This window comes from Elgaria multicarinata, chromosome 9 (genome assembly GCF_023053635.1).
Source record: "Elgaria multicarinata webbii isolate HBS135686 ecotype San Diego chromosome 9, rElgMul1.1.pri, whole genome shotgun sequence".
Classification (NCBI taxonomy): domain Eukaryota; kingdom Metazoa; phylum Chordata; class Lepidosauria; order Squamata; family Anguidae; genus Elgaria; species Elgaria multicarinata.
Genome location: NC_086179.1, coordinates 17,463,489 through 17,487,727, shown reverse-complemented (window position 1 = coordinate 17,487,727; position 24,239 = coordinate 17,463,489). Strand labels below are relative to the sequence as shown.

The 24,239-nt window shown below is 44.0% G+C and overlaps 1 protein-coding gene across 1 annotated transcript in view; it reads right to left on the bottom strand.

Annotated features, from left to right (window-relative positions):
- Window positions 1-3,101: 3,101 nt before the first annotated feature.
- SLC15A5 (solute carrier family 15 member 5) overlaps window positions 3,102-24,239 on the bottom strand; it is a 49,845-nt gene continuing 28,707 nt past the window's right edge. Inside the window, exons 6-9 of the mRNA XM_063134425.1 lie at window positions 15,965-16,147; window positions 14,697-14,828; window positions 5,350-5,458; window positions 3,102-3,249 (exon numbers count right to left, since the gene is read on the bottom strand). Of these exons, the coding sequence (XP_062990495.1) occupies window positions 3,102-3,249; window positions 5,350-5,458; window positions 14,697-14,828; window positions 15,965-16,147 (572 nt within the window). The remainder of the gene's footprint in view (window positions 3,250-5,349; window positions 5,459-14,696; window positions 14,829-15,964; window positions 16,148-24,239) is intronic.

The window sequence follows — 24,239 nt, the reverse complement described above, 5'->3', positions numbered from 1 at the left end:
TTTTGTTCTCCCCTGTAGTACCTGGGAAATGGTTTGATTTTTAAAACCAAAATTAAAGCCACATCTTATGTCTTTCATCAGGTACGCTTAACTTGTTCAGAACATGCTTGGCCATTTGCTGTGATATAAAAGGAAGTTCGCTTTGTTTGTTGCTGTGCTGTGCAGATCGAAGAGGTTTAACATCTAGTTACTGGGTTGCAATAGTTTGATGGTGGATAATATATCTACCCTTTGGGGGAGTTTAATCACCTTGCTTTTTCTCCAGGGAACTTTAGAAACCAGACCCTATGATGGTAGCTAGAGCAGCGTAAAACAGAATTATTGGTACCTTCACCAAAGCTAAAATTGCCAGGATTCTTTGGGGAATCTGATGACGTTTTGTGATTTTTAGTAAATTCTTATCAAAACCGAACAGAAATGAAATTCTCATCCATCTCTAAGGGGGAAGGGGTTCTTCCTCCCCCCCCCCACGTGGGGTTCTGAGAAATATTTAGCAGGCAATCATGTAAAAGTCAAAGGATAAGTTAGAAATAGTGGGTGAAGTGTCAACTCACCTCTTTTTTCCTAGTGCTTCCTCTTACAGCTGTTCTCTTGCCCTCTGCTGCTTGGCAAATCATCAGAAAATTACAGGATTGGGTGCTTGGTGCCAAACCTGTAGTTCTACACTAAAGTAACTAATGTATTATTATATGCTCCATGCTGCTGCCTGGTCAGTTTCTCTGGACTTCATCAGCAGAGACTGGTGTTTCCGATATTATTGGGCGATGAATCCGCTTAGGGGTTAGATCTACACTATCGCTTTATAGCGGTATTGAAGTGCAATGATAACTGTTGGGCCACATTATGCATCCCATATACTGCTTTCATAGTGTTATTTCCGGCTTTTTCTTCCACATTATCCAAAATGCTGCAATAAATGTCACTGTGTGACCTACGAGGTAAAAATGTGCAAGAGGGACATAGCATTACCGTGATGGGATTGTAAAGATTTGATACAAGGTGTAGATCTGGTCTAGGGCTAGATTTACACTTTGTGTCAAATCATTACAAATGTGGAATAAAAACCAGAAAATAAGACTACGAAAGCGGAATGTGTCATGGGCCCCAACAGTTAGTTATCAGTGCCTGTCAATACTGCTACAAAGCAGTAGTGTAGATCTAACCTAGGTTTCAGTCAAAACTAGTTAGAACACTAAAAGGGCTATCCATGTTGCTGAATTCTAGTCCCAAAATAGGTCCAGCACCTTAGATAGCTCCTTTTGAGTTCTGAGTGAAACCCAGCGTGGATTCAATGCCCCACTGGCTTTGGAGTCAACAATCTCCACTGGTGCCAGAGCCCCTGACCCGGTGGCCTCAGCAATATTTACCTCAGTCAGGGGAAGAAGCCACCCTCCACTCCCTCCGTCTCTCTGTGGGGGTCTCCTATATCATCGAATCTTGTTCTCTCGTTGTTAGAGGGAACAATAATAATAACTTTTGTAAACCGCACAGAGAGCTTTGGCTATTGGGTGGTATAAAAATGCAATAAATAACTAAATAACATCCCTTGGTTCACAGTCTGCTGGAACAGAAGACTTGGGGGCTGTCTTGATGATGGCGCATTGGTGGTGGCGCAAGCCCTCAAAACCCAGCGGTTTCGCTCCTGCGGGGATGCGTCATGTTATCTCCACGCACAGGAGCGAGCGCGTGGTTCATATGGATCATCATGAGGGGGAGCTGCCTCCACCGCTGCCTGCTCCTCCCTGGCTGTGTCGGAGAACTTTCCCCCCAGTAAAAGGGAGACTTTTCTCCCCACTCCAGGGGCAGTGCAGGAGCATTCTGGCGGGCATTCAGCCCACCACCCTGCCCCCTGCTCCCTCCCCCTGCCTGGGCAGACCAATTGGGTGGCTATTCACCTGGCCACACCTCCACCGCAACTCCGGAGCACGGCAAGAGACAGCAATGTAAGTCTCCAACATTTTTGCTTTGGGAGCTTTGGAGGTAAGCCCTGTCATGCCTGCACGATGGCTTCTGCGTCATATAATCAACGCCACGCCACTGCGCCCACCTGGGGCTTTTATCTAGGGGTGTGCACGGACCCCCCACTCCGCTTCACTTTAAGATCCGCCATTTTCGGATCGGCCTGCTCTGCCCCACCCCCACTCCGCCTGTGCCCACTCCGCTCCGCTCGGAGCTCCGGATCCGGATCGGAGCTCCGGTCCCCCCCCATAGGGGGGGTTACCGGGCCCTGCCGCCATCGCCGCCCATGCGGCGACGGCGGCAGAGCCCGGTAAGGAGGAGGGGGGCCTTACCTGCCTCCGTCCGTGGTCCGTCGCCGTCTTCAATTGAGCCCGCGGTTCCACCAGGAAGTCTGGGCCGCAAGTGCGGCCCAGACTTCCTGCTGGAACCACGGGCTCAATTGGAGACGCTGACGGACCACGGATGGAGGCAGGTAAGGGAGAGGAGGGCGGGGGGCGTTACCGGGCCCTGCTGCCGTCGCCGCATGGGCGACAGCGACAGCAGCAGGGCCCGGTAAACCCCACTTACCTTTCCGGCGGAGCTCCGGATCGAGGCGAAGGATCCGCCTTCACCTCGATCCTCTTCGCCACGCTCCGCCGGCCCCCCAATCCTCTTCGCCTCCGCCTTAAGGGCAGGCGAAGCCCCCCGCTCTGCTACTGCTTCTCCGGTCCGATTAGAAGCGGAGCACATCCCTACTTTCATCATGTATAGGCAGCCCCCAGTACAGCAGAATTCAGGATTGTGTTTTATGATGACTTTATTAAATTCAAAATCCCTCTTTTAGAATGAGCTCACACATACATATGGTGTTATAAGCATTCCTCTTGCCCAATTAAAAGGCTCTGTCACTCATGGGGGTCTCATTAACAGTAAAGGGAGTTGAGACATATGGAACAGCTAAGGATCAGGGCCTAAGTCTGAAGAATCTTGCAGAGATTTTTTTAAAAAATATATATATCAAGGCATGAAAAAGATAAACAACAATCCATTATTGTTAAGTCAGTTCATAAACACAGAAAGGAACGTATCGTTAAAATCTGACAGACAATACTCCGATGACTGACTACACCGAGTGCTCAACCAGTCCTTTTCAGAGCAAGATTTCACAGGAGAGTCTCCACGGGGGACAAAGGGGACGGACAATCCAGGATACTGTCATAAAATTTAAGCGATTTCTCATGCTGTAAAAGCTGCTCTTGAAGAAGACTCCCCCGGAATCCTTCATCGTCGTCTTGCGGCAGATTATTGAATCTGCAAAAGAAAAATAAATTAAGCCACCTTTGCGATATAGTACAATATAATATTCAGGCTATCACCTATGTTTAATGTCATCAATGTCAATTAAAAAAAAAAAACCAGAGGAAGAGAGAAGAGGGATATATTGAACGGCCTTATAAAAAATCAAAGTAATGGACCATACAACCCAGTATTGCACATGACCCTGGAGATCAGACTCCTCCACCCCACGCCCATCTTGGGGGATGAGTCTATGGACTCAGAGGCGGATGTCGTCTCCCTCAATGTCAACTCAGGAAAATGTCATTTCCCTGGAAACAACTCTGCATCAGGAGCCTGTCTTGATACCATCTCCCCACACTGAGGCGGTTATGCTGCCATCCCAAGAATATAAGGATATAAGAAGAGCCCTGCTGGATCAGACCAAGGGTCCATCTAGTCCAGCACTCTGTTCACCAGTTGTCGACCAAGAACCCACAAGCTGGACATGGGTTCCGAAGATTCTAGCCCCAAAGCCCAATCAAATCCATGGTCTCCCCTGCATCATTGAAGTCGACAGCTCCTTAAGCAAGCCAATTCCCCTTTAAATGGAAGTGCTTCCTTTCATTGATGTGCCCACTAATATCCAAATCTCAGCAGATTAGAGGCCGGGGACTCCCCCCCCCCCCCGCACTTTTAGGGCTACCTGAACTTAGCTTTGCCTTGCTAGAACCTGAACGTTTCCTTCCTTTGCCATGGTGGAAGCCAAACTCGTGCATAGAATCCCACCCACCCACCCACTTGGGTTGGGACACCATTAGGCTGGACCAACTCCTGGGACAAAGCAGGTGTCTTCCAAGGTTTCAGGCTGAGGATTTTCCCAGACCTGCTACATAAGACGGGGATTCTACAGCCGAAACCTTTCATATATGCAAAACGTGTCCTCATTTTTGCTTATTTAAGTTTCAGTTGTTGGATTCTGAAGGGCTCTGCTCTGTACTCTCTTCCTAGCGCTGTGGCTCTCGGCCTAATTTCCGAATCCTTCTGCAAGCCATCAGTGGAGCCCTCTGGCAAGAATGATCTCTCCGTTCCCTGGCAGCCTGATCGGGAGAGAGGAAGAGGGAGCGAGGGGGAGAGAGAAAAGAGTGGATCTAACCCTAGCTGGGACTGGGTTTATTTATTTAAACATTTGTGTCTCACCCTATATCACTGCAGCATATAGACAAAATCAGAACAATGTAAACATAAATAATATACATAGCTAAAAACGCATCAAATCGCTAACAAATTAAAACCTGTAGATTATTTTTTTAAAAGCAATAAAAACAATTAAAAACGGTGCCCCTGATAAGTTGACCATGGGGGAATATGGCCCTAAAGGGAGGAAAAAAGTCCCCCACCTCTAATCTGCTTGTATTTGGATATTAGTGGGCATATCAGTGAAAGGAAGCACTCCTGCAAAGGAACATAGGAAGCTAGCCCAGTATTGCTGACACTGACTGGCAGCAGCAGCTCTTCAGGGTTTCAGGCAGGATTTTTTCCAGACCTACCTGGAGAAGCCGGGGATTGAACCTGGGACCTTCTGCATGCAAAGCAGATGCTCTACCCTGGAGCCATGGCCCCTCCATGCACGTAGAACTTGTCCCCCCACTGACACGAAAAGGAAAGCCATTGCAAGCAGAGGATCCTTGCATCTACACAAACACTGCGGCTGGAATGCATTGGTGATCTGGGAGTGGGAAAGGTCTCTGCTTTATTCAGTCTCTCCTCCCTTACCTTTGAGAGGGAAGACCTAAGGCAGAGTTTCTCTGGGTTGTAGCGCAATAGTAGAGGCCATCGTTTGCATGCAGAAGGTACCAGGTTCAAACCCTGGTCTTTTGAGGTAGGACTGGGGAAGAGCCCCATCTGAAGCCGTGGAGAGATGTTGCCAATTCGTATAAACTGCAGTGGGCAAACGGTGGCCTTCAGCCTAGTTTCAAAAGCCCCTCTGCATGCGATCAATTCAGGCCTCTGGCAAGTGCAGCGTGTCCCTTCCCTGGCTCCCCACTGGACAGGAAAGAATAGGGAAAGAGAAAAAAGAGGGTTGCAGAAAGAGGAAACACTAAGTTGTCAGGTGCCGAATATCCAAGGACTTACCTGTGTGAAATAGTCCAGAAGCCCAAAGTATTAATCATCATCAATGAGGCCAAGAAGAAGTAAAATCTCTCCAATTTGCCCTCATTTAGCATATTTGGAAACCAGTCACCTATGTGGAAAATATTGAGAAGAATTCCAAGAAGTCAACCAGTGGGTATATAGGTGGGTAGTTCATGTGGTATTTCAACTTCCCTCAGGCATTCCTTAAACAAGTTAGACTGCACAATGGTCAGAAAGCGTGCTGCACAGGCACAAGGAAAAAGAAGAGCAGAATGCTAGTATGGATGATGCCGTGGGGCCGATTCACATCGAATATGTACACCAACCTTTGTAGTTTAGAATGCCAACCTGTTGACTTCCCCAACCTGGTGCCCTTTAGATGTTTTGGACAACAGCCCCCATCATCCCTGACTGTTGGTCATGCTGGCTGAGAATGATGGGAGTTGGGGTCCAAAACATCCAGAGGGCACCAGGTTGTGAAAGACCTGCTGTAAAGATATGAAGGAGAAATTCAGCATCCATTCCAGGACATGTAGTGGAGACATTGAGCATCCCTGTCTGTTTGCAGCCACTTGTCTCATAAGAAACTAAGAAGTGTCATGCTGAATCAGACCAAGGATCCATCTAATCCAGCACTCTGTTCACAGTGGCCAACCAGCCATCGGTCAGGGACCAACAAGGCAGTACATGGTGCAACAGCCCCCTCCCACCCATGTTCCCCAGTAACTGGTGCACACAGGCTTACTGCCTCGAATACTGGAGATAGCTCACAACCATCAGGGCTAGTAGCCACTTATAGTCTTCGCCTCCAGGAATTTATCCAACGCCCTTTTTAAGCCATCCAAATTGGTGGCCATCACTACATCTTGAGGTAGTGAGTTCCATAATTTAACTATGCACTGTGTGAAGAAGTCCTTCCTTTTATTTGTCCTGGATCTCCCACCAATCAGCTTCATGGGATGACCCCGGGTTCTAGTATTTTGAGAGAGGGAGAAAAATGTCTTCCTGTCCACATTCTCCACACCATGCTTAATTTTGTACACCTCTATCATGTCTCCCCTTAGCCTCCTTTTTCCAAGCTAAACAATCCCAGTTAATGTCACCTTCCCTCATAGGGGAGATGCTCCAGCCCCTTCATCATTTCAGTTGCCCTTTTCTGCACTTTTTCCATAATATCCTTTTTTAGGTGTGGTGACCAGAACTGTACACAGTATTCTAAGTGTGGTTGCACCATAGATTTGTATTATTTATTTATTACATTTTTATACCACCCAATAGCTGAAGCTCTCTGGCAGTATGATACTGGCCGTTTTATTCTCAATTCCTTTTCTTATAATGCGTAACATGGAGTTTTCCTTCTTTACAGCAGCTGCACACAGGTTGTACATTTTCTCCTCGGGCTCATCTACATCAAGCAGGATATTCCACTATGAAAGTGGTATATAAAAGGCAGGAGCCACACTACTGCTTTATAGCAGTATTAAAGTGCACTGACAACTGTTGGGGCCCAGCCACATATCATATACTGCTTTCATACCACTTTCATAGTGTTATATCCTACTTGGTGTAGAGGTGTCCTGGGCCCCAACAGTTGTCAGTGCTCTTCAGTACCACTATAAAGCAGGGGTGTAGATCCTGCAGTGCACTTCAATACCACTCTAAAGCAGTAGTGTGGCTCCTGCCTTTTATATACTGCTTTCATAGCGCTATTTATTTATTTATTTATTTCATTTCTATGCCGCCCAATAGCCGAAGCTCTCTTGGCGGTTCAAAAAAAATGATGATTTTTGTCCTGCTTGGCGGTAGATGAGCCCGAGGAGAAAATGTCCACCCAGTGTGCGGCCGCTGTAAAGAAGGCAAACTCTATGTTAGGCATTATAAGAAAAGGAATTGAGAATAAAACTGCCAGTATCATACTGCCATTATACAAATCACAGTGTAACTGTGCTTAGCACTTTTGTGCACCTAAGAGCACATTTGCCACATAAGGCGTGAATTGGCCTTCTAAGTCAAGAGAGATTCTAAGGGTTTCCCCCGGGGCTGGAAAATGTAAGCAAACTAATTCCACGCAGCAGCTTACGATGAAGGCGAAACTCAAATGATCCAGTAAAAGTAGGAGAGGAAAAAGAGGAAACGCTTCTACCCCGTCTTGTAGGAGATTGCAAACATGCTTTTGTTAAGCAAATGTCTTCCTCTGGATCCACAAGAATAAGTCCCTGTTTCTAGCCAGCTGCCTGCCAGTACAATTTTCTCTCACCCATGAATTGCTTCCTCAGACAAAACCCGCCTTCGTTTGTCAGAAAGTAGCAGGGCACTAACCCCCCCGCCCGCCTCCCTCAGCCGTCACTCCTGTCGTCCCATTTCCCCCACTTCTCGAGTAGGGTTCAAGTCTCTGTGGCATATTCCCAGAGCTGGGTTTAAAACATATCATTTAACACTGTCAGCTGACTGAGCTCTTAGGTACTATAAACCTCCATTTTAGTAGCTTATAAACTTTTAGAGCCATCATTCACAATCAAGCAGTCTTTCATTTTACACATCCCAGCGGCTGCAAGGACTCAAGGAGAGCAAAAGCATTATATATGGGCCCGTGTGCTACAGCTCTTCCCATCAGGATTCAACAGAAAACAGTTTAGACATTAAGAACAGAAGCCAGAACTGTATGTGTAGAACCAAAAAGACGACCCGGTACTATTTCACACCTAGTTGTGAAGCCTGTTCCTATTTCAGTTCCACTTTTGTTTGGCAGGAAGGGTGTATTTCCAATTCAGGCTCCGTTTCAGCCCAAACACGCAACATTACTCCCAGCCCTGTTAAAATGTTACCTGCATTTAAGAATAGACAAACTTTATAGCTAGAAGCGATTTTATAATGACTATTAAATATATCTCCTGCCTTATCATTGAAACAAAATCAAAACAACCAATCAGTGTGCACCTTGCTGCTCCCTCAGATTGGCAGTTCAGGCTTTCCTCCATGTTCTCTCATTTACTGAGGTAAAAATGGTGAGGGTGTAGACACCCACTCTGTTGAATTTATTACCCTGAAATATATGCTAGGCCTTTGACAATTTGTTCACAGCACTGTCAGGTCACAGCATTGATATTTAGGACAGCCATTTAAAAGAAGGATGTAGTTTAAATTGCTGATTGTATTACTTAGCATCATCATCATCATCATCATCTACCTGCTGGTGAAATTTCTCTTAGATGTTTCATGATTTGTACATCACTATGGGGTTTTTTGGTTATTTTTTTAAGATTGAGAAATAACTCATGAATCTTCTAAATAAAACCAAGTTTAAGAAAACATAACTAGCTGAAGCTCACAATAAAAACAACGACCGATCAATACCGAAAGCAATAATTAGAAACAATTTTTTTTAATGAACTGAACCTGCCCCCTCCATTAAAATCAGCCACCCTGAATGCAAAAGACTCATTTATCCGTATGCCGCCCTGCGATACTAGTGATATAGGGAGGGATATAAATAACAACAACTACATTATTTCTTAAAGGTAGAGAGTTGAACATTGATAATTCTCAACAGGAAGAATGCTGTAGAGCCCTAGAGCTAAAGTGGCTGTGAAGACCCTGTCCAGCATCTCAGCAACTTCATGTCCCTTCGAAGAGCAAACTTTGAGCAAAGCTCCAGTAGATAAAGGGAGGTCATCAGAGGGGAATCCGCACATCGTTCTCAGGGCGCTTCCATCCGCCCCCAGTGCACCCCGAAAACGATCGTGTAATTTGCCTGTAAAACAGACGAGGAAGAAGCGTCCTTGCCGCCGCCGCCGCCACCCACAGACCTCCTCGCCGGCCGGCGAGGAGAGCTCGGCTGAAGAAGACGGAGTGGAGAGCGGAAGAAGCTGTCCACCCTGCCTTCTTCCCCCGAGCTCTCCGAGCCGGCTGGCGAGGAGGGAGTTGGGTGGCGGCGGCGGCAAGGACGCTTCTTCCGTGTCTCTTTTACAGGCAAATTACACGATCGTTTTCGGGGTGCACTGGGGGCGGATGGAAGCGCCCTGAGAACGACATGCGGATTCCCCCCTGGAGTCCATTTCTGAGGGGTGCATGACTTAAGTTCCGTAGAGCTTTAAAATGCCAACTCAGGGCCTAAGCCCATAGTTAGAGTCCATCTATGGTCCTTTCTACACCTAAGGATTATCCCAGGGAAATGGAGGGATTGTCCCTGCTTGCTCCCGGGATCCCCTGTGTGTCATTTGCATGCACAGGGATGATCCTGGAACGATCCCTGGAAAAAAGGCAGGTGTAGAAACGGCCTATATATAGGCTAGAGCAGAAGTGGGGATTTGTTTTTTCTGTTGAGTGGCACATTCCTTTTGGGGGAAGGAGACTCTGTCAGGGGCCCAAAGTGTGCAGTTCCCTTGGTCTTTCTGACATCCCTTTCTATCACTCCCTTCCTCTCTGCCTAGCAGGGTGCCAGAGAGGGGCAGGTCACTTTTGCCAGTGACAGTGGAGGCTGGTGTCTCCGACATCAGTGTGTGGGTGTGAATCTGCTCCAGGTTTCAGTCACAACCAGCCAGAACTCTAAAGAAGCTATCCAAGGCTTCTACACCTTGATTTTATTGATTATATAAGTGTCCACAGATCCCACCCACATCCTGGAGTGAGGTGGCGGGGATGGACATCCAGCTACTTGTTGCTGCTTTAAGGTTTGGTATTCATTCTCAGGGGGCTTTAAGCTGAAGAGACCTTGCGCATGAATTACTCAATGGAGGACAGAATTTAAACATTCTGCCAAATTTAACTTGATGAGAACATAAGAACTAACAATGGCCAGCTGGTGCCTCTGTGAAGCTCATACACAGAGCACAGAAAGAATTACTTCTCTCTATATTTTTAAGTCCAGCATTTGGTATTTAGAGGTACACTGCTCCTGTACATGGTGATTCCATTTTGATGTCAGTGTAAATAGCTGTCAATGAACCCATCCTCCATGAATTTGTCAAATTCCACACAAATCAACGGACAACCACCTCACTTTTCTTTCCCTTCCTATTCTTCCTTCTCTTTTCCCTCCTCTACCAGCATTACCTCCCCACCTTTCCAGTGTCTCTCCCTCCCCTTAAGAATCCCATACGAATCAGATGGTAAAGGTATGTGCACCAAGTGAAACACAAAACTGTGTACCAGAGCTGGGGGTGGGGCGTGAGTTGTGGGTGGGAAGGGAGAGAAATTAGGGGATTTTAGTTAAACTTGTTAAAAACCTAAAATATCATAAATAAACTTTTAATAACAAAACCAAACACACACAAAAAGATATATAAGCTGGAAGTTACCGATCGGCACATATTGTAGAGATGTAGTAGTCATGGAGTAAATAGTGCTGGATTCACTACATACACCAAAATTCCGGTTAGATTTCTTTCCTCAGCAGCTGCCCACCATCACTGCACACTGGAAAAGAGCTAGTAGACAGGATCCAACCCATGATGACTGAGAACACCACGTCTACCACCACCAAGACGGAGTCAAAAGAAAATGGGTTCAGGCCAGTCTCTTTCCCTCTTAGCCAAGCACCCAAACCTTGCTGTACATATTTCCATTGCAACTTTTCGAGAAACCTATTCCCATAACAAGTACCATAGGGGGATAGGTTTTGTCATGTGTCTCATTAAAATGTCAAGGGAGGTATAAAGAGCCTTAAGAAATCCGTTTCCTCCGCTTGTACTGAAAATATCACTGTCACCCGTCATCTGTTTGCACTCATCAACTTTCCAAGAAGTCTTATTTTATCATTTTCACACCATCCTTCATCGATGCATTAAAAAAAGAAAAAGATTAACGCCACTTAAGGCTCTGGGTGACTATCTTATCCGTTTTGCCAGCAAAACACAACTCTAGATGAACAAGATACTTCAGGATGCAAATAAGGCTTAAATAGTTGAAACTTCTTCAAAATCTTGTTCCACTGTGGATCTGGAAATCTGGGTTCCAATCCCCAAATCATTCTCAGATCCGATGGATGGACTTGGAGATATTGGGAAGCATCCAACAGTGTCCATGTCCCAGTGCTATTGAAGTTATGCTACAAGAAACCAAGGTTTGCACAAAAATAGCACTTGCTAACGCAATGCGTTTCCTTGTGCCAAGCAAAGAATTTTTCATTTCCCCAAGCTTTTACTGCTAAACTTTTAAAGTTTTTAATTCTTTTAAACTGCTGGCAGGATATACATGCTCAAAAATAAAATAAAGAAGTATTTTTAGTGCTGATATTTAGCATGTTTTGGGTAGTTTTTGGAGTTGCCTCCTCGCTTGACTTTAAGAAGAAGAAAAAGAACAGAGTCAGGCTTTGTGCTAGATAATGGGCAACTTTATATTTACATATATTTAAGCAAATCTATGTACATTTATTTATTGTATTATTATTTTTATCCCCACTTTTTCCAAGGGATGCTTCCCCATCACACACACACACACACGTTATCCTCATAACAACCCTATGAGCGGGCTAAGAAATGGTGACTGGCCCAAAGTCACTCAGTGAGCTTCATGGGTGAATGGGGATCCATTTCTCTCCAGTTGTAGCCTGTCATTCTAACCCAGTTTCCCCAGTGTGAAGTTCTTCAAATGTACTAGACTGGAACTCGAAATGAGTTGGACTGCCAGCAGGAAATGATGGGAATTCCAATCTGACACATCTGGATAATACCAAATTGGGGAAGGCTGTTCTAACCACTACACCACGGTGACATGTGTGTACACACTGCAACAACAGCCCAACACACAAATGAGTGCCCTCTCAAGTGCGTCATAATCCCAACACCTAATGAACGGAGAAAATAATCGTACGACTCGACACATTTTTAGTGCAGTAAAATGATACCACGATACCTCGCATTTAAAATTTGCAACACACTCACTCTTACGCCCACATCTACTGGCATTACAATTTCTTGGCACCCTGGGGAGATTTTTGACCTTAACATTTAGCAAAGAGGAGAGCAGTAAAAATGATAAATTAATTTACAAAAAAGAGAGTCAAGAACAGTCAGGAGCGATATATATATATATATATATATATATATATATATATATATAGTGAAGAGCAAATGAGGAGCTTGACATAAATTCTCAAATATTTAAAAAGGCTGCCAGAAAACAGATTCAAAAACTACCCTTCCCCATAGTTACCAACCCTTCACGTCCTAGCAAGCACATATTCCCCTTCTGGCTTCCCAGGAATGATCCATACACTCTAGGGCTCCTCACGCCAATACTTCTATACAAATCTATGGTGCAGCCACTTATCAAGCAGAGTTCTGTTATCACAGCTGAAATAGCCGGAAAAGGCAGAGAAAAGAGGCAATCAAAATGATCAGAGAAGATTGAGGGGAGACATGATAGCACTCTTCAAATACTTAAAAGGGTGTCACACAGAGGAGGGCCAGGATCTCTTCTCGATCCTCCCAGAGTGCAGGACACGGAATAACAGGCTGAAGTTACAGGAAGCCAGATTCCGGCTGGACATGAGGAAAAACTTCCTGACTGTTAGAGCAGTACGACAACTCTACTATTCTATGATTCTATGCAGTGACCAGAACTGTACTCTGTGAGGCTTACTTTTGAGAAGACACTTATAGGGTTGCACTGTGATGTGCCTCCTGAGTGCAACCACTAACCATGTTATAGGATTGCTACTTGTTCCCTGTCACCACCACCATAGCAACAACGTTTGGAGAAATGTGAGATCTGATGGTTAACCAAGTTCTGATCCTCACATTAATTGAAGATGTGCAGATCTGGTCATTTTGCCTAGGAATTTTGAGGACTTTCAGACCGGGGGGTGGGGGGAAATCGCTTTTCCTTACCGTTGCTCTCTTTCTGGTTCTCTTGTGCATTTGAAATGAGCACAATTACATGGAGAAGAGAGCAGTGACCTTGTGACCTGTACACTTCAATGGGGCAGCGCCCTCTAGTGGCCATTTTATAGTGCAATCACAGAAGTGTCGGGTTTTCTGAGGTTTATTTTGTGACGCTAAAACTGAGAAAAGGAGTGGGAGATGTGCAGGAGGCTGATCAAAAGGAACTGTGAACATCCATGAGGGGCCAGTAATCACTCATTTAAAGAAGCTCTTTATCGAGATGGAACTCTTCAAGCAGTCCTACCTTTTCATCTAAATTCTCAGCGTTTGTATACCTTGTCACAACAAACTAGTTGGAATGTGTTCGTGAAATATATTCAGTATGAAAATCTGCTGTAATTTTATTAACGGAATCTCAAGTTAATTTGGATTTTGATATAACTGAATCCAAAATAATTTGGGACGCTATGAGTAAAATTAAAGCACTTCGTACTGACTATACATTCAGAATGGCTCTGGAATTTACAGGAAGTGCAGAGAAAAATGTTTCTTCTTGCCTATTTACTTCCAAGCCCAATCTAACGTGCTGGAATATTGAAGTTTAAAGCCATAAATGGTCTAAGCTGCACCCAAACAAATCTGCCCAGGCCTTATGTTTGGCCAAAGAAGCCCTGCTCACAGACCTGCCACTGAGTTAAATCAGATTACTGAGTACACAAGACAGGGCTTTTTCAGTTGTGGCCCCATATTTCTTAAACTCTCGCCCTTGGGGAGTATGTTTGGCTCTCTCTCTCTATTTCCTTTAACTCAAGCCTGAAAGAGTTGTTAAATGTCAATCTGCTTTTGGATGAAGTTTTTTTTTTTAATTGTAATACACTGATCTTGATTTAATTTCGTTTAAAACTGTAATACTTATGAATCTGTGTAGATTCTTTGATGTGTTTTATGCTGCTCTTTTGGTCTTTTGTATTTTTATTTTTTAAATATTTTACATACAGATGTAATAACTGTATTATTTTCATTTACAATTTGCTTACTGTAAGCCACCTTGGGGGAATATTTTGCTTCGCAAGGTGGCATAAAAGTTCCTAAAAATAAATAAAATATTTTTCCTGGGTTTTGCCCACTCCTAGCTCAAGCCTGTTTAAGTCACCCCATGGCAAATAAATATTCCCTCTTTAACGCCACCTCCCTTAAAAAAGCAAAACACCTCTGTGGTCTTGGAGGATTCCTATCCCATTTCCGAGAAGGATGCCCTGCAAAGACACCAGAAACTAATTATTCCATCTTTCAAAATAGGAATGATTCATTACATTTTGATGAATCCCGCTGCAACATAGTGACCTATCTTAATCATGTAAGAGAGATCAATAAACTCCTGGCACCTAGACTTAGTTATATGCTTCTAATGGAAGTCAATAGGAAGAGGGCAAAAATCCCTAGTGAGAGAAACACACACACACACACACACACACACACACACACACACACACATATCTTCACTATGCATAAGGACTGCTTTACCTTGTGAGCCAATGTAGGCCACTTGAACAAGAAATGCCCCCATAATACAGCCAGCGCCACTGAAGAATGTCAAGACTTGCATGGCAATCCCACGAATTCTGCCGGGTACAAACTTGAATATAGTGAAGGAACCTTTGCAAAGCAAGAAAGAAATAGACATGAAGGGAAAGAATAGCGGGGCATTTCCTGCTGCTCCATATAATGTTTCACAATGCAACATTCACAGGGTACGTGAAACTACATTATTTATTGTATTTTTAGTCCGGCAATAACATTTAGGCAATAACAAAAATGTCTCTGCATGATACTGGTGGGAGTGGGGAAGAGTGGAGGTAAGAAGATGTCGCAGGGAAGCCATTTGGGGTGCGAGTCCCTTGTTTGCCAGAACTTGTAACCCGGCCCACAACTGGGTTCATTAGAAGGGTTAATTTTAGATTAAGTTCAATCTTAAAGCCTGTTGAGATATTATGCCCAAAGAGGGTAGGTAAATGCATGAAAGGGACATGTGTTTTGGGTGCATCCCCCAACATCCCCGTGTGCGCTGTCCTCACCTTCTCAAGACCTGATAGGGGGCTTCTACTGGGAGTAGACACTCCCACACACAATGGGGAACTCTGATAAAGCTGGGTCTCTGTTCATGTGGAGAGTTTTGCTCTTGTTCGAGAAAATGCAAGTTGAACTTCCCTTCAGACTTTGCCACTTAACCTGGCAAGGCCAGGAACAAGATGGTCAGAGCTGCGGATGTTGGAAGCAGGGCAAGCGTGTGCAGTCCCAAGCTCCTTAGATACATTGACGTACCCTATTTGGGCATAACATCTGAACTGTCTCTGTACCGTTTGATATGGGTGAGCTGCCCCTGTGTAGGCTTCCAGGCTTAAAATTGCCACTGAATGACCCTAGAAAGGAACATCTGGTTGACCCTGAGTATTGGGTCTTGGCACCTGTATTGCCCTCTAGCACAGAGGTCCTGTATTGAGAGTCTTTGTGAGATGTAATGGATAGAAAGCCCCACCAGGGGTGGCAAATTAGACATTTCTCCTAACCACAAAGAACATTATTGTTCCGTGAGCAGTAACCACAAGAATGACAAATGAAGCTCTTTCCGTGCAAATGATGAATGAGCCTGCTCAGAAAAGCAATGGAAGAGCACCAGGGGTGAAGAGACTGATGAAAGCTATGCCAACCGTCCCCTGTTCAAACAGATGTCATTGCATGCTCAACACAGTTGATTTTTAAGACTAGAAAATGAAATAAAACAGTCTTCTTACAGGTGGGAGTCACCAGAGCTTCTGCCACACCAAGCAAGATGTATTGTGGGGCCAGATGGACGCACGGCATGGAGGAAACAAGGAGAACTTTGCCTGAAAGAGTCTGTTCCACCACAGGGAAATGTTTCCTGTGTACCTCAAAAAACCCAGCAACCATCACTGAGAGGGTGGCAGATGTGTAACCTACAACTGGGCACAAAAGGCACAAAACAATTAAAAAATGTTGATAAATTATACATTGGTTTCTGAATAGCACTTGGTATGCTGGAGGAAAAATACAAAGCCACTCAGTTGATACCCTTTGACTCGACCGAATTTTCACATTGTATGACTTTTAGCCTGTGAAAGGTCGTTTTTCACCAAACACGCTGTCCCCTCTTTTCAAGGAGTTGGTTTTTGTCCAAATATTTTTGCTGCCTTTTTAGTATATTTTCCAGAATTCACTGAGGCTGTCCTCAGTGATATCTGAGGAAAAGTGATATTTCCTCAGATATCACTTTTCAAAGCCTTTTAAACTCTTCTTCTGCCATAACCAGGGCTTCTCTAAACAAGCTATTTATAGCACGCGCATGTCTGGACACTCACAGATGTTTCTGGGTCAATTACATGATGCTATAAATATCCAGTGCCTCTCTTGTTCTTTAGAAGGATTTCCTCGCCTTAATTTGAAACAGGAAAAAACACACCATTAACACAAAAATCCCCTTTCTGTTTCAGTATGTAAAGAAGAAACTGCGCTATAAGAAGAGGCAGACCAGCACCATCTTGTGGCTGTATAAATGAAACATATAGAACTCCTGGTTAAAGGGGGAAAGGGGAGGGAGAAGGTGTGTGTGTGTGTAAAGGGGGATGAAAATGGAAGCAGAAAGCTGTGTAAGTTGTGGGGGGTTTCCTGGTGTAGAAATGTTCCCAGTTCCTTATTTTCTCCCACAAATGGGGTCTACTGAGCCAATAAAGTAACACACAGGAAATGGTGAGACATCACATGGTGGCATTGCTATACCAATGAGTGTCAGGACAGTAACCGCACGGGTCAAAACAAGTTGCATGCAGCTCTTATGCGGCCTTCCCATAAGGCAGTGGTTCTCAACCTTCCTAATGCTGCGACCCTTTAATACAGTTCCTCATGTTGTGGTGACCCCCAACCATACAATTATTTTTGTTCTTCTCTACACGATCCATTGTCATGGGATGGTTTGCTAATGAAAATAATACATAACAATAGCTTTAATAATACAAAAGATGATACATGACATAGTTCAGTCAATACAGTTTCCTAAGACCATCTGAAATATGTGTTTTCCGATGGTCTTAGGCGACCCCTGTGAAAGGGTCGTTCGACCCCCAAAGGGGTCCTGACCCACAGGTTGAGAACCGCTGCCATAAGGTAACTATGTAATGACTACAGGAACGGGCATACCATTCAAAACACCAATTTGAATAAAATCCTAGAAACCTGAGTCAATTTTCAGCAGGGCTGAATTAAAAATCAGTCAATTAGTTGCATCCTGCTAAGGATGGATATTATTAATTAAAAGATTCCTTTGCGTTATTGCTTTGATGGGAGCACCTACGTTATAAAGTCAAACTGGTTTAACTATTAAGTTCTTTTTCCTCTACCATGCATAGGATGGGAGAGATGCAAGCCCTGACTGTAAGAGATTCAAGGGCTGATAGTAAGAATGAAACAAGAATGTAAATAATACCCCATTTGACTGTGAATTAACATGGTTTAGGGGTCAAGTTTTCAGAGTTTCAGAAGTACATGAAAAAGTATCCACGGGAAATTACTTAAAACAATTATTTGAAATCAGCATTTTTTTTCCTTGCAAATTTAAACTAATCTACCCTGTTCTTCAATGCTATGCCAGGTGCGTGCAGCATAGAATTGAGAACCTTCCCCAGTCATAAAAATGACTAATATCAGCAATTAGTTTGTCTCTCAAGCATTGAGAGTTGGGTTCAAGGATTTCTCTCTGATGCTAGGCCACCATTTGATGAACACTGCCTCAGTAACAAGACTGGTCACCGAGATAATTGCAGCAAGAAAAAGGAACAGGGTACTGCTAGCAGGGCATATTACATTAGTTTAGCATTGCATGCGCCAGCATGCGCCATGCCAGCAAACGTGGCTTCAAAGAACCAAGGAGTCAGTCATGAAACACCCACCGCGTGACACCAAGTGAAACATTTAACCTTTCGAACTTTTTCAGCATCATTAGACTTCAAGATGTAACCTGAAAAACTACCAGCATCATTGCTGAACGTTCTTTCCTGTAGCTCAATCGAGACGTTATTTTATTTTAAATCCTGAGTAATTGCCACCTGCTGTTTCATACGCTTCTACTTTGCACAAAGCTTAACAACAAACTTAATTAGGCTAATTCTACTCAGATTAATACTTCCTGTCTTTCAGCACTGACTGTGCCACATGCGACGGGGTGTCGAATTAGGCTAGGAGTACAGGAAATGTTGATTTCTAAGTGTGCCGTGTGTTTTAAGCTGCGCCGCAGGATGGGAGAGAGTTTAAAATCGGAAGAGCACTCGAGTTGTTAAATTCATGCAAATGGGAATTGATTTCCAAATAGAAAAATAGTAGATTGTTCTTTATTCTAGAAATACGCACTAGATAGAAATGAGGTTCTCATGTCTTCCCTGTGCCAGATATCTCAATCTACTATAGCGACAAGTCAGACAACACAAATATTAGTCAAGCGCTTCGAATGTATTCTGAGTAATCCCTATAAGAACTCTGTAAAGTACGCCAATATTAACCCCATAGTTCAGATCATAGAATAGTTGAGTTGGAAGAGGCCTACAAGGCCATCGAGTCCAACCTCCTGCTCAATGCAGGAATCCACCCTAAAGCATACCTGACAGATGGTTATCCAGCTGCCTCTTGAAGGCCTCTAGTGTGGGAGAGCCCACAACCTCTCTAGGTAACTGATTCCATTGCCATACTGCTCTAACAGTCAGGAAGTTCTTCCTGATGTCCAGCCGGAATCTGGCTTCCTGTAACCTGAGCCCATTATTCCGTGTCCTGCACCCTGGGATGATCGAGAAGAGATCCTGGCACTCCTCTATGCGACATACTTTCAAGTACTTGAAGAGTGCTATCATGTCTCCTCTCAGTCTTCTCTTCTCAACGCTGAACATGTCCAGTTCTTTCGGTCTCTCCTCATAGGACTTTGTTTCCAGACCCCAGGTCATCCTTGATGGGGAGCTAAGGCCACCTACTGACTTTCTGGTATAGGCAAGATTTGAACGAGGGTCTCTAATGTCTTTGCCTTTATGCAACTGCATTGGAGGCCATTTGTTTTTCAGTTTGGCAGACCACTGTCCGGTTTGCCAAACCACTGAATCAAATTTCTGTCCTTGCTAATGCTTCTCCAAAATGTAGCCAAAGGGGAGGTGGGAATCCCTTTGTGTAACTACACTGAATAACAATAGAGCTTTCAGCTCAAAACCAGGACACTGGTCACAGGTATGTTCTATCTGACCGCACTCCCAAAACAAACAGCTGTCCCTATATATTAACAGACTTCCAAATTATGGCAAATACATCCAGCGTTTTTTTTACCACACAAGGAGTAAGAGCATCTCTACAGTTACGGAAATTGCGTTGTTTACCTGTAGCTTTTGTGCTTCCTGGTTCTTTGGCATGATTGCTATGGAGTGCACTACATGGGAGGAAAGGGCGACCACATGCTTTGAATTGAATACTTCTTCTTCACTTCTATTGAGACAGTGTCAGCTAGTGGGGGAAGATCCTGCCTTTTCCTGGCTATTACTACTTTAAAAGTGGTTCTTTTCATACCAGGATTTCCAGAGGATACTGCGGGAGATGTCCTAGTCATTGATGATGTCATGTAATTAACCTGAAAACCTCCATGAGTGGCCAATCATGAGTGTGCAATAAATCACGCATTTAGAAGAACCCCTACTTCTGAAAAAGACTTTCAAAAGACTGGTATGCTCTATGAAGTTGAATTATTGTCTTACGATGGATGAAACTGTCATGTTGGAAAGATAACCAAAGCGATTTTTTTTTTAAAAAAAGAATTGAACCTTCCCATACCCACACTTTTTACAGCACAATCCTATAAGTATCTACTCAGAAGTAAATCCCATTGAATTCAATGGGGCTTACTCTCAGGCAAGCAAGTTTAGGATTGCAGCCTCATACTCACTTTGCTCCCTCTTGGGAGCTATTTCTAGCTACAGTTCACTACTGTGAGAACAGTTGAAATAGCAGTTTGAAAGGGAAAGGAATTTGGGAGACGTTCAGTTTCCCCTCACTTGACCAAACTTTTATTTTTTAAAAAAAAAAAATCACCCCATCCTGACACTTTACAGGCATTCTGTAGCAGACCCAGTTCTGTATATGACTTAGACCTCACATCTGGTTTCACTGTAAGTGGGGATTTGAACTCACATCATCCAAGTCATAGAATCATAAAACAGTAGAGTTGGAAGAGGTCTATTAGGCCATTGAGTCCAACCCCCTGCTCATTGCATCCAACACTACCTCACAACAATAGCTAGCAGCCTGGCATGTTGGGCAAGGGAATGGTGTTCTCAACATTGCCCCACTGAACTTGCTTCTGTGCAAAGCATTGCTGTCCAGATGCTATTTGTAAAAGTACACTCTTACTTGTTCTGGATCAACATGCTAGGGCATACGGTAGGGGGAAGAGACAATGGAACCAATGACCTAGGGAGGTCATGGGCTCTCCCACACTAGAGGCCTTCAAGAGACAGCTGGACAGCCATCTGTCAGGGATGCTTTAAGGTGGATTCCTGCATTGAGCAGGGGGTTGGACTCGATGGCCTTATAGGCCCCTTCCAACTCTACTATTCTATGATTCTATGAGTTGCCTAGGACCCAAATTGCCTAGGTCAAAAGACACAAAGAATTTAAGACCTCTGGGGGAGGGATCTGTCCTCGCACACTGCGTAAAGCACCGTGAACAGTAGTGGTACGATATATATATATATACATACATATATATATATATATATATATATATATATATATATGCAAATTCTGGAATAATCATCCCAAACCTGGTGCCCTCCAGATGCATTGGACAATAACTTCTATCATCCCCAGTCATCGTGATCCTTGCTGGTTGGGATTGATGGGGGTTGCAGTCCAATGGATTGTGAAGACACCAAGTTGCGGAAGCCAGTTCTAGAACCTCTGCTTTTGGGAATCGTGCCCTAAGTTTGCGTCTTGTTCAACAACAGAGGACTGTGTTACTCCTCTCCTGTGTTAGATATATGCGTATCTTATCATACCAGTGTAACATGTCTTTGAATTTTAAAACCAATATGGGAAAAGGTGAAAACTTTTAATAGAGTTAAGTAATTTTCATTCTGACACTGTGACTGCCTCTATATCTGCACAATACCTCTGGCTTACAGCTGAAACTGCTGCAGTGCTCATAATTCAGGTGTGATGCCTGGCTGTTGAGTCTGTGTTCGTTTCTATGGGCTCGATCGTTCAGCACCATGAAGGATTCCCACAGAATTAACATTTAAGGATAAGGCAGACTCTTGCGAGATTCATAGCAATTTCTCTTATACCCCATTCATCTCCCCCACCAAAACAGAAATGAATGTGAAGAGAGAGTTATGGCCAAGAGGCATTTTGCAATTAAATCCACTTACTTGGACCTGAAGCACAAATTCCCATGGAAAAATGTGGGTCGTGTGTCAGAATCCATCCCTTCCATTAGTTACCTTGCTTCCTACACTAGGAGTGATCTCCTTTTTGTTTGCTCATAAGCCATAACAAAGGCTTCATATACCGAACACCATACAGGCCCCAGATATCTTTGTACATACATAAGTCACTTACTTTCACATGTATTATAAAGCATTATTGTCTATCCCTGCTGCACATACGGATGGTAGCTGTCATGCATGCATTAAGACTATAAGAACTTAAGAAAAGCTCTCTGCTGGATCAGATCAAAGCTCCATCTAACCCGGCACTTTGTTCACAGTGGCCAACCAGCTGTTGGCCAGGGAACCACAAGCAGGATACAGTGCAACAGCACCCTCTCACGCATGTTCCCCATACTGCCTCTGATACTGGAAGTAGCATATAGCCATCAGAACTAGTAGACATTGATAGCCTTCTCCTCCAGAAATGTATCCAACCCCCTTTTAAAGCCATCCAAATTTGTGGCCACCACCACATCCTGTGGTAGTGAATTCCATAGTTTAACTATGTGTTGTGTGAAGAAGTACTATAGAAGTATAATAGTAGGACGGAGTACGCTAACATATAAGTATAACTGAATGAGTCTCTCTATATAGTCCTAGGCCATCGTTGAGCCCTCCAAGACCCAGGGTGATAAATCGGGAGGGTGTTCTCCAAGTCATACAAGAAGCCAAAAGGTAGCCTTGGGCATAAGTAAAATTCGAAAGTTGATATTAATGTAGGACATTTATTAGGCCAATGAAAAGATCACAAAAATGTGCAAACTTTCAGGATCTCCAGATCTCTTCAATCTGGCAAGATGTTACAAAAAAGCAGGTTGGGGACAGGGGTAATCCCCCCTTGTGTTTTGTAACACCTTGCCCAGTGAAGATATCTACAGATCTCAAAAACTTACACATTTTAATGATCTTTTGGTTGACCTAATAACAGTATTACATTAATATGGATTTTGGAATTGTGAAGCTCAGTCATCCAGAAAGCCTGGAAATTAATTTTGACTGGGTCCAGTCACACACCAGGAGTGTATTAATTAACAAATATATTTTGAAAGACAAAAAAAGAGAGAGAGAGAGAGAGAAAATACAAGTCCTTCCATTCCCCAAGATGTCACAGATTGCTATGTTTCTTACAAGTCAACAGCTGCTGCAATCCAGGTTGTAACTTGGTAGCCTGGCTACTGTTAGTAGGACAGTTTGGGAAATGCTTGAAAGCACAGCCTGAGGTTGCATCTGGAGCTGGTACAGCTGCAGCAGATCCAGGATTTCAGTTCTCTCTTCTGTTGCAGAAACAGAGCTTCATTGGAGTTGTCCTGCTGTCCTCCTCTCTGCAGGTTGTTTGCCCAGCTTCTGTTACTGATCCTTTCCTCAAGAGCCCACATTTAGCCTAGTGATTCTGTTCGTCTTCTTCCATTGGTAGGAATGTGATTTTAGTCAGGAGGAAGCCCTCTCCCCACACCAAACTTTTCAACAACTTCCTTGTGCTCCCAACATTGTTTGAGTTGTGGAGGAGGTAGTTCAAGTCTTCCTCGGGCAAATCACTCTCTAGAAAGCTGAGAACTCCTCTACAAAGTGATTTATCGCACAGCTATGATTGGTTGCTCACGGAAGTTTGTGGGTCCTTTTCATGACATCATCAACCTCCCTTGACTCTCTCACCATTTTCAAGTGGGAATTTCGCCATTTTATAACCCCCCGAAAATGCTGTAATAAATCAAAATCATGCACTAAAGCAGCACCATCTGCTGGTGGTATAAATAAAACACATGGGAAGGAATGGGCAAAAACAAGGCCGTTGGGAGCACATGTACTGTGCCAATCATTAAAACTGGTTAGACTCCAGAAGACAAAGATTTCAGGGTGATCTAGACAGGCAAGGATTTTTGACACCCACCCACCCCACTAGTTTAACAATAGCAGAAACACACTGACCCGGTTCACATGATTGCAGCATGGTTAATAAGCAGTTCCACCTCAGTGGATGTGTTTGGGGTTTACTGGTCATACTCAAAGACTTACATCTAAGTAAGGGGGTCCTTTTCAAATCACGTATTATCACTACTTTCTAATTCAGTGCAAGTCAAGCAAAGAGCATCTCTACGTTAGGGGAAATCATACTATCTTACTGGGGCTGCTCCTTTGCACGATTGCGATGGGCTCCATTACACAGACAGACAGGGATGACCATGTTGTTTGAATTGCTGACCATGTGGTTTGCAATGGAAAACTTCCCCTCCTTTCGGTGCTCATAGCCTTGAATGGGACTGCACCCTCCAGTGGGTGGTTGGGAGTGCAACTCCGGCTGCATATGTTAGGAAATCCCACGATATTTCAGAAGAATCGGGATATCCAAGGTTTCTTTTAGTATGGGGGGGTGGGAGGCTCAAAAGACATGCAGGAGGTTGACAACATCATCTGAAGGATTCGCAAACTTCTGTGAGTGGCAAATCACAAACGTGCCCTAAATCACTGTCGTAGAGACACAAAGCCGGTGTGAGTTAATTGTAGACCCTGGACACAATGGACTTAATCACTCCCCCTTTTTGAC